The sequence below is a fragment of the Pipistrellus hanaki genome (genome assembly GCF_964339955.1).
Source record: "Pipistrellus hanaki genome assembly, chromosome: 2".
NCBI classification, from domain to species: domain Eukaryota; kingdom Metazoa; phylum Chordata; class Mammalia; order Chiroptera; family Vespertilionidae; genus Pipistrellus; species Pipistrellus hanaki.
Window position 1 is genome coordinate 2878975 of NC_140504.1, and position 14414 is coordinate 2893388.

The 14414-nt window shown below is 37.9% G+C and overlaps 1 protein-coding gene across 7 annotated transcripts in view; it reads left to right on the top strand.

Moving 5' to 3' along the window:
• The window catches only part of TTC3 (tetratricopeptide repeat domain 3), a 91990-nt gene that overhangs the window by 5433 nt on the left and 72143 nt on the right, over nt 1-14414 (top strand). For 2 of the 7 annotated variants that reach the window (XM_084873574.1, XM_084873577.1), the window contains 9 exons: nt 5410-5564; nt 6174-6216; nt 6800-6950; nt 8012-8099; nt 8983-9036; nt 10019-10139; nt 11261-11346; nt 12349-12443; nt 13721-13783. The exons of 2 other annotated variants lie outside the window; for them this stretch is intronic. In XM_084873574.1, the coding sequence (XP_084729700.1) occupies nt 5410-5564; nt 6174-6216; nt 6800-6950; nt 8012-8099; nt 8983-9036; nt 10019-10139; nt 11261-11346; nt 12349-12443; nt 13721-13783 (856 nt within the window). Of the gene's footprint in view, nt 1-5409; nt 5565-6173; nt 6217-6799; nt 6951-8011; nt 8100-8982; nt 9037-10018; nt 10140-11260; nt 11347-12348; nt 12444-13720; nt 13784-14414 lie in introns of those variants that run through there. 3 more of the 7 variants (XM_084873575.1, XM_084873578.1, XM_084873576.1) reach the window with 2 other exon arrangements.

Genomic DNA, 14414 nt, shown 5'->3' on the forward strand with positions numbered 1-14414 from the left:
CCTCTTTTATATACCCATGTTTTCTGATTCTGAATTTTGTCTTTCATGGGATGTAGAAGATTCTGAGGCATGTGTTCTTTAAATTTTGTCTCTCTTTGGGTTTACCTTTTATTTCATTCTGGAAATTTAATGAAATATATATGCATTAGACTGTATGCAGATTGCTTATTTTTTATCTTTCATATTTTTATTTCCTTGTCTTTTTTCCAGAATATATAGTGGTGGGTAATCTCATCAGGCACATCTTCTAGATCATTACTTTTTTCTTCAACTGTGCCTAATCTCTTTAACCCATCCGTTTTTTTCTTCTTACTTTTAACAACTATATCTTAAATTTCTAAAAGTTTTACTTCTTTTAAGATATACCCAGTTTTTTTGTTTCTTGTTGTTTTTTTGGTCTAATGTTTCTTGTTCAATTTTTTTGAATCCCTTCACATTCTATAGACTATATTGGCAATCCCAATGTCTGATATACTTAGGTCTAAACTTGTTGCCCTTTTTTTTTTTTTTCTTCCCTATTGTGTTCTCTCATGGTGGACTGTAACCTTCTGCATTTAGTGAACTTCAATTATGAACTCCTATCTGATCTTTCTCTGGGACTCTTAAGAATCTGGTTGGGGGGGTGCTTTCCTTCTGATAGGATTTAAATATCAGCTTTGACTGGAGTCAACGAGTTTTGGTGGGACCACTTTTCAGTTCCCTCACTTTGTTTCTGGTCCAGAGCTCAGTGTCCTGATCCAACTCCTGATCCAGCTACTGTTCTTGGCATTACTATGTATAGCTCTTGACTGCCAGGTTTAGTTCTAGCAGAGGGTTTGTTTGTTTGGTTTTGTAGGGTGTTTTTTCAGGGTAGGGGTGGCTTTGAATATTCCCTATTTCTATGAACTCAGCAAAAAAAAAAAAAAAAAATGAAATAAAATCTAGGGCCCACTTTTTTGGAAGTGATAGTCAGGAAGTCAATTCTTTAATATTTAATATTACTCAAACACAATATTTTAGTTTGTACTAGAAAAATATTGTCATACCAAACATAAGATTTCTTGGTAATATCAAATTTTCTATTAAAACATGTTTATATTGAAATTATTCTAAAGGAAAATATTAAATATCAGTACAGGCGGCAGGTGATTTTGCAAAGTTTTCTACCTTGGGGAATGTGAATAAAAATTTGGGAAACACTGAGCTAAGGAATGAAGATGGGTAAGACAGTTTGCCCTCTGGACCCAGAATGAACCTACAGAGATAAATCTGTGATGACCCAACTGTGAAAACAGCTGTCAAAGGATATGGGCTGGGTGCTCCGGGCTCCTAGAGAAGAAGTACAGCAGTAAGCTTGGTGGGAGCAAGAAGATCGGAAATGCCTCCTGGAATCTAGTAATAAGGACTGGTAGGCCTCAGGTGGGCAGCAGGAGGTTTGTTTGGGAATGCAGGTAGTTGCTGAGTAGGATTGACTTGTAAGTTGAGTGCCATGCAGTGACTGGAGACAAAAGCAGGAACAGGATCACAGAAGACATTCTATGCTAACATTAGAGAGTTTGGACTTTATTCTGAAGATGAAGAGAAGCTGTTGAATGTATTATGATCGGAGTTTTACCGGATGCCAAGATGGAAGGCATGTCACCAGTTAGGAGACTTGCTTGCTAAATCAGTTCAGAGAAGTAAGATGAAGCTACAATTTTGGCAGCAGCCCTGGGCATGAAGAGGTGTGTGTGCGCTAATTTTAGATTTCTTAGGGGAGTAGAGACTTCGTGGTCAGTTGGGTAGAAATGTTGAAAGAAACTGGGGAGTCTAGATTGACCCCGAGGTTTCTGGTCTGGATAAACAGGTGACATGTAGAGCAATTAACTGATGATATACATGAAGAGGAAAGAACTTGGTTTCCTCAGTTTTTGAGGAAAATGATGTTTCTCTTTCAACTTACTGAATCTGAGAGGCTTGGGGGTCATTTAGGTTAAATCGAGTAGCAGTTGACAGGTTCTAGAATCATGAGATACAACCCAGTCTGGAGAGCTTTGAGAGTCTTGAGCATTCTGCTGTTGTGTAGTATGAGATAACCGAAACTGGTTATAAACAAACACAATTTTTTGAATAGTTAAGAATTTAATGTGTATGAAAGCATACATTGTACACCAAACCTATGACATCATGGATATTACCAATTAGGCCAAGCGAGACCAATAAAAGAAATATCAAGTAAATAAAAATACGTGTGACGTGGAAAAGGCAAAAATCATGATGAAGCTATGCAAATGATGGAAGTTCAGAAAGTGCTGTGTGAAGCCATGGGTGTGGTGGATGAGCTCACCCAAGGAGAGTAAGTGTGAAAGAGAAGAGAGTTGGCATTTGGGTGGCAGGGATGGAGAAGAAGAGCCCATGGAGACTGAGGAAGCGCAGCCAGAAGAATAGGAGGAGAACCAGAAGAAGGTCTCGAGTCCAGATGAAGAGTTCTGAAAAGGAGGAAGTGGTCAACAGCGCCAAGTAAGTTGTAAGCTGAAAAGTGCTCTTTGGACTTAGCAATTAAGGGAGACCATTTAGCTGGAAGCATCCAAACAATGTGTAAGAAAAAATACTCGCCTAGTATTAATGTTACTGATAAGTTGATATTTATAGCAGTCACTATATGCTGAAATACTCTTCTAAGCACTTACAATCTATTAACTGGTTAATCAGGTAGGTAGTCGGGCTATCTGCATTTGATGTGTGAGGAAACAAGCACAGAGAGGTTAAGTTACTTGCCCAAGATCACACTGAGGAAATGGGAGAGCCAGGGTTCAGGCCCATGCAGTCCGGTTCCAGAGTCCATGCTCTTAACAACTATGCCATATCGCCTTTCTGGTTAAAACAAAATAGAAAATTAAAATTAAACCAGTGGTGTAAGTACAGTATAGTTGGTGTGGGGTATGGTATTGGTGAGATCTGCAGGCTGAGATGTCACAGTGGCTCAGTCTGCGGATGTGAGCCGCAATTAATTGTATTGTAATCGATGCCATGACAGTGAATGTGGGCTGTAACAGTTTTGGCTTTCTGTATTTACACACACAAAACGTTTGTAAAACAAATGAGTTGAAAGTGTATATATTTCCCACGATAGCATAGGTTCCGTATTATATGGCCACTTTGGGTGCCAAATATCTTTTTGTTTTTTTCAAGTCAGTGTTCATTTTTGGAGTTAAATGCTAAACTCACAATATTGTTGACCTAGAACAGCAGTCGGCAAACTGTGGCTCGCCAGCCACATGCAGCTCGAGAGCCTCGGTTTGCCGCTCTGTCGACTAATGAGTTTGCCAACCACTGCCTTAGGGAAAAACACTTAAAAAACATTAAAAAAAAATACTTTATTGATATTTTACAGAGAGGAAGAGAGAGGGATAGAGAGTTAGAAACATCGATGAGAGAGAATCATCTATCAGCTGCCTCTTGCACACCCCCTACTGGGGATGCGCCCGCAACCAAGGTACATGCCCTTGACCGGAATCAAACCCGGGACCTTTCAGTCCGCAGGCCGATGCTCTATCCACTAAGCCAAACTAGTTTCGGCTTAAAAAACATTTTAATAATGTACTAATGTCTTTAACCTGAAGTCAAAACTTCTGGGTGAGGGTAATGCCTTACACAGCAGTCAGCAAACTTATTAGTCAAACTTATGAGGCTCGTGAACCGCAGTTTGCCGACCACTGACCTAGAATAGGTCAGGGTCCAGACATTATATAGAATCAATCTGTTGTAGAAGGTCATTAATGACCGTATCAGAAGGGGAGACGAGCTGTAATGACTCTTGGTGGTTCTCAGAGGAGCTAATGAGAGTTAGATTTAGAAACCGGTTAGATCTGGGCAGTGATCTGAGTGTGACCTTGGGAAGGAGGCACTTCGGGGAGGTGGGCAGTGCAGTTCATCTTAGCTGAGAAGGTAGGTAAACTTCAAGGCGAGGTCTTGAAGGGTCATCTGCATGGGCCTTGGTGTGTCTGTGATGATGGAATTTGCAGGAGAGGGGAACACTCTGAACTACTGTCAGTGTTCTTAAACATGACAAGCAGGAGGTACCTAGCTGGCAATGACAAGGAGAAGTGTGTGTAGTACAGTGTAGCGTTTGAGAGGAGAGGCTATGGAATCAGAGGGCCTAGGTTTGAATCCTTCCTCGTTTGGTGACCCTGAGCACATTACTTAATTTCACCGGGAATGTTTCTCATCCGAACAGTGGGTGATGGTAATGGAACTCAGAAGACGTGCTTTGAGGATTGAGGGGATGCATGTGACATGCTTGAAATAACGTGACAAATAGTACACAGTTTGCTAGGAAGATTGTTGTTCTTCGCTTCTGAGATTGTGAGGTCTTTTCATACAGCAAATTGGACGTAATAAGAAGAATTAAAGAAATGATTTTTGTTTCAAGACCTGATAGTGGTCTCGCCTAGGAAAACAGAAAGTTGGTTTGTCTTAGCAATAGTGAGATAATAGTGGGGAAGCAGAAGGTGTAAAAAATGGCGCTGATGATAGGAAAAGAAAGCCATTACTTGGGCTAGAATTAGAAGTAATAAATGTGGCATTTTTCATTGATGTTTAGGTTGTGCAGCTTTTCTTCGAAAGCTTTACATTTTATTGAGCTTTCTTCAGGAGAAAAAAAACCTTAATTTGAAAAGGAAAGTCCTAATTTCCTTTTCCCCATTGAAATAGTTATTTTTAAAACATGGGTGTTAACATGAGGGTTTTTGCCCACCTTTGCAATCTAGCAGAGCTGACTATTGTAGTTGTAAGTGTTGGAGCACTGATGGTTAGGAAGCTCTGGAGAGGGAAGGTCTGGATGTGGCTGTGGGGATGAAGAGACTGATAGACTCTCTCTATACCACTCGGCTGTGCGCCTTTGCCCAAGACATAAACGCATGGAGGGGTGCATAGGACAATCTGAGCAGCTGCAATGAAGTGTTTTCTGTGGAGTCAGGGGTTAGCTCTGGCCAGAAGGGTGAGAATGTAGCAGTGTGGGACTGTGAAATGATGGTTTTCACAGGATGCAGTAATAGTAGATAGTGTAAAAGGACAACAGTGGGAAGATGGCTTGTTCAGTCAGCACTTATTTGAGGGCTTCCATGTGCTCGGCACATAAAAGATGAATAAGGTGCCCATAATTACCCTCCTTCTGAAGGAGACGTGTAAGCAGATAAATTCAGAGTAGAGGTTGGTGGCTTGGAATTTGAGGAAAAGAAATAGATTAAACTGATATCTGAAGACAGTTGTGGAAGGTATTGCAGAATAAGGACAAGAATCTCTCCGGGAGCTCAGTGTTCTTTCTTATTGGAGTTACTTCCTTGGGGCATAAGTTCCAGGAGTTTTTCTAAAATGTCCTAGAAGCCAGGCAGACTGCTCTCGTATACTGAGGGATTTAGTCACTGACTTGGGTTTGTGTTGTCTCCTTAGGACGCTGCGCCATGGACATTTTGGCCCTGGGAGAGTGCACCACAGCTGATTATGCGTGGCTAGACGATTGCCCATATGTGAGCGATACTGTCTATACTTCTGAATTTATTCCCAATGATTATGTTCGTGTGACTCAACTCTACTGTAATGTGGTGGTGAGTAGATTAGTTAACTTTTTGTTTTTCATATTATGTTTTCTTAAAGGATTTACTATAAGGTTTTTAAAAATCGAGTATAATTGACATATAACATGATTTCAGGTGTACTGCATGATTTGATATATGTGAAATCACCGAGCTAACATCCATCAACACATAGTTACAATTGTTTTCTTGTGATGAGAATTAAAGATGTTTGACTTAGAGCTATCTGAGTATAGGTGTTTTGTGCTACATGAGTTTTCACGAAGAGCTACCCGGGCTTTAGAAGAGGTGATTTCAGAAGGGAAAGGAAAGCAGTGCCTCAGCAGCAAGAGGGTGCAGTGTCAGACCTGAGTGAGGGAGGGGGTTTCTCAGGGAGACACCGGGAAGGCCTAGCGACGTGTTGGTTGAAGATGCTGCATTCCAAGAGTATAAATGAATGTGCACTGAACGTTTTTTAGTTCAGTGCTAGTAATCTTAAAAAGTCAAGAACCATGCTTTTGCATCTTATCAGACATCAATCAAATGTGTGTTTTTTTTTGTCTGTGTTGTGTGTGTGTGTATGTCTGTGTCTGTGTGTGTGTGTGTGTGTGTGTGTGTGTCTGTGTGTTTTGTTTTTTTTAGGGTAGGCAGTATAAAGATCACGCCGAAAGTGAGAGAAACTTGGGTAAGTACACTGGTATTTTAATTATAATTGTTAAAAGACTATCACATGAAGTTCATCCTTTCACATTAATATAACAGACTTAAATAGCTCTTAAAATTGTGTTTTTTTAGAGTAACATATTTTGCTCAAGAGCATTTATTTATTTATTTATTTATTTTATAATTGATTTTAGAGAGGAAGGAATAGGGAGAGAGAGAGAGAGAGAAACATCAATGATGAGAATCATTGATTGGATGCCTTCTGCACACCCCCTACTGGGGATTGAGCCCACAACCCAGGCATGTACTTTTGACTGGAACCAAACCCGGGACCCTTCAATCCTCAGGCTGATGTTCTATCCACTGAGTCAAACCAACTAGGGCTAAAGATATATTCTTATTAGTATTCTATTTCATTAGAAGCCAAAACCTTTTTTAAAATAGAGTTTTAGCTCACTTGAATATTCTTAATATCTAACAGGTTGAAATATTTTATCCATTCATTTCTTACTTTCCCATAATCTGTTTTTCCTTTTTCCTATTAACACTGTGATTGATTCTAAAACAAGGCACTAAATATTAATTTAAACAATTTTTAAATTAAGAATTCGACATCTGCAATATGTGGTGTACTAAACCAGTTTCTGTCCTGCGAGATTACTGTGATGCCATTAAAATTCACATCTTCTGGCCACTTCTGTTTCAACATCAACACAGTTCCATAATATCACGGCTGTATCCCTGTGTGGAGGCCAAGTAAGTTCCTACGTTATTCATTTTGTATAAACAGTGGTAAACACATGCCCAGTACTGAGGAATGCCAAGTACAGTGGAAGGATAGGTCTCATGCTTATATACTTGTTCAGCTGTATTCTTGTTTAGTAGAGTGGGAAAAGTTGGTACTTGGGATTTGGATGTGAATGAATAATCATGATAACATTCTATCTAATAAAAGAGTAATATGCAAATTGGCCATCACTTCAATACACAAGATGGCTGCCCCCATGTGGACACAAGATAGCCACTTCCAGATGGTCAGCAGGGGAGGACAGTTGGGAGGGACCAGGCCTGCAAGAATGGGCAATTAGGGGTGACCAGGCCAGCAGAGAAGGGAAGTTTGGAGTGATGGGGCCTGCAGGGGAGGGCATTTTTTTTGGTGGGGGGGGGGACCCAGGCTTGCAGGGGAGAGGATTTGGGTGGGACTAGGCCTGTAGGGGAGGGCAGTTGGGAGGGACTAGGCCTACAGGGGAGGGCAATAAGGGGTGACCAGGCTGGCAGGGGAGCAGTTAGGCATCAATCAGGCTGGCTGGGGAGTGGTTAGGGAGTGATCATCTGGCAAGCAGAAGCAATTAGGGGCATTCAGGATGGGCAGGCAGGCGAGCAGTTAGGATCCAGCAGGCCTGGATTGTGAGAAGGATGTCCAACTGCCTGTTTAGGCCCAATTCTACCGGGATCAGGCCTAAACAGGCAGTTGGACATCCCTCAAGGGGTCCCAGACTGGAGAGAGTGCAGGCTGGGTTGAGGGACACCCCACACACACAAATTTCATGCACTGGGCCTCTAGTTATATATAATGATTGAAATTCTGAAGAGCATTAGATGATAAATTTGAAACTGTGTAAGGAAAATTAATATGATTTTTAAAATAGATATCAGCATTGTATACAAGAAAAGAAAAGGTGTAATATATTATCCGTTAAACTTATTGTTACTTAGAACGAAGGAACAGAACTTAAAGGAGTAATATGCAGTAAAGTGTAAAGTTTAATAACTTCTTATACACAAGAACCTAATTTAAAAAAAATTTATTCTTAAAGTAGTTTTCATGCTTCTGAGATAAGTTTGAAGGAATTGCAACATCTAGAGTTGATGGAAGATATTGTGGATTTGGCGAAGAAAGTTATGGTAAGTGGTAGAATATGGCTTTGTTGTCCTCTCATTAAAGATTATAAGTATATGGTGTCAGACTGCGTGACTAATTTATAATGGTTGGGGGCTTCAGTCCTGATTAACCTGAGCTGGTGCTGCCTTCCCTGAGCCGGTGATGTGTGTGGGAGAGATCAGGCAGACGGCGGCTGTTGTGGTTTTGACAGGACATATTGAGAACCAAGACAGCTTTCTGTCACTAAGGATAGAAGTTGGAATTTGTCACAAATGACAGTTTTCTCTTGATTCACAGAAACTTTTGTCCCAGGTTCTGAAAGTGAGGGGTTCCGTTTTCTAACTAGAATCACGCCACTGCCACCACCACTGCCACCAATATTTTTCCGTTTGGGTAATCTTATGTCAGATTTGAGCAGGTGTCCTTGTGCTGCACTGAGGGGTTTTTCATTGAGAGCCATTGAATAATTTTTCTTTAGTTGATTATGGAGCCATCTAGGGTTTTTAAAAATTCTTTATTGTTGAAAGTATTAACTAAGTGTTTTTCTTGGTATTATTCTGATTGCAAACAAATTTAGAAAGGGCATTTGCTGTCTATTCTCTGTTGGTAATCCTTTGCAGTAACTTATATCAGCCCGATGTATTTTTATAAAAAATACAGGTGTCATTAACTTTAAAACTCATATATCTAGAAGTGACACTAAATCTTTTTATCATTAGATCCCAAGATGGGACTATTTCTGAATTCTTGTTTTAGGGTCCTTCGGCGGTAAATTGAGCATGAAAGTGCTTGTGGAAATTGGACTACTACATATTCCTAAAATGTAGGATTTTGTTGTTCACTGGAAAATCCATGCATAATTGGCCGAATAAAGATGAAAAATGGTTTTGTGCTCTTTTCTTGCAGAACAATTCCTTCTTTATTGGAGGCTTACTGAGAATTGGCTATAAAATAGAAAATGTAAGTGTTAAACACGGGAACCCAGCATAAGCACTGTGAGTCCATGGCAGTTGTCTTGCTGCTTGTTGCCCACGTCTGGGTCTCCATAGTCAACATTTTATGTGTAGTGTTGGCTAGTTTTAATTTCTATGTTTTGTTTAAGCACTCTCCTTATTCTATGCTGTTTACATAATTTTCATTTCCCCCCAAAATTATGCCTAGTATAATTTTGAACCTCTTTTACAAATTGATTCTTTTTTCCCCTATAGATTATTTACCTGGCATATGTTCTCCCAAACGAAACAATTAGGTCCCTGGTATGAACATGTTTTGCTATATAATTACTAGATAATCGTCACATACAATGATAAACCATTTTTAATGCTATTGGTAACATAAGCTTTTACACGTTTCTCTTAAGCCTAGCACTTGCACTGATAACTCTACTGTTTAATTTCTGAAGTTATTTCAGACACAAGTACGATTAAAAGTTCTGTGAAGGTCATTGCATTCCGTGCTCATTTGCCCAGCTACACCCTCTTGTTTACCTCTTATTCTTCTATTTGCCACAGACCATTTAAAAACCATATCCCTTTGGTGAACCTTAATCTATACCTTTAACCTTGAGACAAGGATGGAAGTTCTAATTTAGATGAGCTCTGAGACGCCAGGTTCATCTTGTATTATTACACTCTTCTGCTACCCAGGGCCGTCTCGGGCTGGGCTGTAGACTTCATCTGTCAGGTCTCTAATCATTGCAGAGCATCTTGAACTCTGAGGGTGGTCCAAGGTGGCCTGAAATGTAACATACACCAGTCCATGGTGTCTGTTAACTTGTATGTTGGGGTCCAGTTATTCTAAGTTCTGTGCTAGGTTAATGAAAATGTGAGGTTAAAAGTTTTATATTAAGAATCTGAAATACTATATAAAATAAATATATAATGCCAATGTGAATTTAGAATTAATAGTGAAATCACATTCTATATCCCTCTTTTTGAAATAGAATATATTGGCAATGGAAGAAGCTTTGAATTGGGTGAAGTACACAGGTGATGGAGCAATTCTATCTAAATTAGGAGCAGTTGAAAATTGTTGGCCTATGTTAAGTATTTTCTTTACTGAATGTAAGTATAAATGCTTTAGATTATTATTTGACTCAGTTTTTGTCTAGATTTTATGGTAGAAATAGAGGGCCAGTATCATGTATTGGGCACCCATGTTGGCTCACTTTTGACTCTTTGTCTCTGTTCTCTCTTCTTCTGAAGGTAGCTGTTATCCCTATTTTAGATTTTAGCAAACTAAGACTTTGAGAGGTTAAGTGGTATTTCTGTAGTCTAGTAAGTAGTGGAACCTAGATGAGAAGTCGGGTCTCTTAAATCTTAAGGTGGCCTGAAATGTAACATACACCAGTCCATGGTGTCTGTTAACTTGTATGTTGGGGTCCAGTTATTCTAAGTTCTAAGTTCCGGATTTTCATTCTGTAATCTCAGTCTGACCCTTAGCATTACTTTACTTTATTTGGTGACTTGCCCAAATCCTTTCTTGAATCTTACGTTTTAAGTACTATTTTTGCCATTGGAATGAATGTTTGTCTAGAGGGGTAACTACATTTTTGTTGTAATAAAATTATTATTTAACACCTTAAAAAATCTTTTTATAGAACAGCTTAAAATACAGAAAATGAAGCCTCGTAAACTTTTAATGTAAATTTTGGTTATTACAGCATTTTTATTTTATTAAATTTATATAAGAATAGTCTTTCAAATAAAGTCTAATTTTAACATTTCATTCAGGAGAGTCAAATGTTGAATTAAGACACTTAAACTTTTCATTTATTATTAATTTAGAAAGTGGTTTTACAGGATTTTCTCATTTTTATTCAAGTTGTGCCAGGTATACTACAGGAGCTCAGATATATTTGTTGAATTGACTTAAGGGTTTATGAAGCCCATTTGGAATATATTATGATGGAGCATTTGTTGTAATTACAGTTAGAACTGATATAATAATAAACAAGTATTTTCTTAATGCTAGAAATGTAACTGATTAAATTCATAGCATTAATGAATCTAATGTTAGTTTTTTTAAAATATACTATTTGATACATGTAAAAGATTACAACAAATATGTTATTTATAAGTACAATATAATGAACTTTATAGATTCACTAACCTAAGAATTAGAACATTAACAATACCATTTTTAAAAAATAAATGTCCTCTCTCTCCTAAAAAATAAAAAATAGACAAGTACCACATAACTAAAGTTGTAACAGAAAACTGCAATATACTTGAAGAATTTGAAAGACAAACTTGTTTGGAGTGTATACAGGTAAGAAAAAATATTTATTTGTAAGTATATTTCAAGATTTTCTTGTTACACTTTTTATTAACACTCAGAGAAAGTTCAGTAGAACTGCTATAAAAATCAATAACATGTTTGAGGGAAATTTTAATAAATTTTGACTGGAATACTTATTTTTTTGAAAGAGGAAAATAGCATCTTGATGAGAATTTTCTAGTGTTACAGGTTTTTAAAAGAGTTAATAAAATATTAAAATTTGATTTTTTTAATTAAAAAAGTTTTAATTAGTTGAGTAAATACAATTTTCTTTGTTAACAGCATTATTGAGATGTAATTACATGCCATACAGAATTACTCATAAGAAAGATGATTTTAACGAAATTTTTAAAAAAGGACTTAGAAGCATATTTAATGTTCTAGTTAATTATCTAAAGTCATTGATGTGATCCAGTTTATTTCAGTGAATTTATTTTGAAGATTTGAGTGTTTAAACTAAGTTTTAGTCATATCTGGACCATCTTTGATAACCTTTTAATGTCATTCTTCCTGACTTTGTTGCCTCTTTTCTGGCAATTAATATAATCAGCATTGCCTATATGTGTTAATGAATTACATATTGTTTTGTAAGCACCCAGGTTTATTGAACAATATCACATTTTCTAGCCTAAAATTAAAGTTCTACCTGGCATCTGTTTTTCCCTGTCACGCAGCAGGCTTACTGAGTACGTGTAAACATGGGCCCTCAAGCACTGTACAAGGGGATTGGTGGTTAGCAGTCACCTGTGATGTAATGGTTTTGTTCACTTTTTAGTTTCCTTTAACAGAGTTAGCGCTAAGTCCTTAGAGACAGGTTTCTTTACATACATGTACCAAAATATTAAATGTTGCATCATCATTTTCTACATAAGTGACCCCCCCTGGGTTATTTTTGATAGCAAAGATAGAAACATAGGTTCGTTTTTCCTAGGTAAGGGATTCTTAATTGTCTTGCAATTAACTGATGGGTTTTCTTTCACCTTGGTTTTTCAGCAAGGAGAACTAATGAAAATGAAAGGAAATGAAGAGTTTTCCAAAGAAAGATTTGATCTAGCTATTCTCTATTACAGCAGAGCCATTGAATACAGGTAAGAACTAAACAGAACAGTGAAATCCTTTTTATGTGGCAGATCAACTTAGAATGTAGTCAGGAAATAAAAGAGGAGGAGCTGGAAACTGTCTTGAGCTTGCTATGCAGAATGGAGTTTCTCATGCAGGCACTGGAAGCATTAGAGGTGGTCTGAGTGTATGGACTTAATCAGATAGTATAACTCAGGCAAGTCTTACAAACTTGTGAATTCCATTCTGCCCAGCTCTGTTTTCTTTAAAGTTGTCTAGACCAGTGGTTCTCAACCTGTGGGTCATGAAACAGATATTTACATTACAATTCATAACAGCAAAATTAAATTATGAAGTAGCAACAAAAATAATGTTATGGTTGGAAGTCACCACAACATGAGGAGCTGTATTAAAGGGTCATGGCATTAGAAAGGTTGAGAACCACTGGTCTAGACAGACTCATATGTTCTTCCTTATTTTCATTTTGCCTTCAACTAATTTCTCTCAAATTATTAATCACAAAGGGTTACTTACTAGTTCTTAAGATGTCACTTATGAAGGATTTTTGCTTTCTAAGAGGGAACTTTGAAGGGATAATAGTTGGGATTGTTGAGAGTGCATGCGTTCTCTCCATCTCGTCTTCCATTTGCTCAGCTGCTAGGATTTGGTAGCATTTTTGCAAGTGTGCTTCCCTTGGCATCGTAGCTGGTCCACCTGATATTGTAGCCGCGCTTGGAGGATGTGCTGTAGATGGCTACTCCTACCTTGCCAGTCTCCATGGGGAACGAGCGGATCAAGGTAGCATGGCACACTGGGAGGCTGCTGTCAGTCCCCAAGAGGTAGAGGAAAGGGAATGAGGCTTCACCACGAGTGATCAGATAAGATAAAGAGGGCAGAATCTGAAGGGAAGCTATTAAGCTACTGTTAATTTACAGACTTTTTTTTGAGTTCTTTGTCAATGTGTTTAGTCCTGACTTAGATATGTAATTCTGTCCTGCACAGTTACAGCATACTTGTAGTTTTAGCTTGTTAATGTGTCCTGTAATCCTCACAACAGCTGTATGAGGTAGGCTGGAAAAGTGGGAATCTTTATTTCGAATACAGGGAAGTTGAGGATGATGTTACTCAGTTACTCAGGTAGGGAAATGAAGGAACCAGGACTTAGTTGGGACTTCAAATCCTATATTTTTTCTGCTCTGCCACAGACATAAAGTTTTTGAAAAAGTTTTCGTGCTTTAGGTTTTCTGTATGATTTTTGTTTCACATGTAATTTCCTTTACTGACTGAACATTATTTTTTTTTTAAGTCCTGAAAACCACCATCTTTATGGTAATCGAGCTCTTTGTTTTATTCGCACGGGACAGTTCAGGTAAGTTGGTTAGTGTTGTTCCCTAATTATTATGCTATATGCCCATTTCTGTTTTGCAGGCTTGCAAGAAAATTGCTCAGTAGTTCCTTGGCAGAAATAGTTAAACGATTAAAAGAGAGCTTTGTAAGCTATCTATATAACAACCACAGTAACAGCAGTAATTATTCTGATTGAGTGGGTGACATGTTATACATTATTTGAAGTTCTTATGTTATTTAATTCTCACAATACCCTAAATAGGTAGGTAATGTTATTCTCCACATTTATATTTGAACAAACTCATACTATTAGTAAGTAGTAATGCCCAGATTTAAACACAGATCTTATCTGATGATATAAAAGTCTGTGTTTATAACACGTTAAATTACCTCCTTTTGCTCTATGAATTAATCTAGAAAGTTCTGGAGGAAGCTGTGCTTGTTTTCTCCATCCTGCTAATAACATGATTCAGTAAATGTCCTTCATAAGTGAAAAGGAAAATAAATTCAGTGGTTTAACTATGAGAGTGAAATACAATGAATTTTTAGTTCCTAATGTTGAACTTAGCTTTTATTTATTGAGAAAGATTGTTGACACTATGCTATGATTTTGTTGTTCCTTGGTTTATAAAACCAGGACATAAATTATCAGC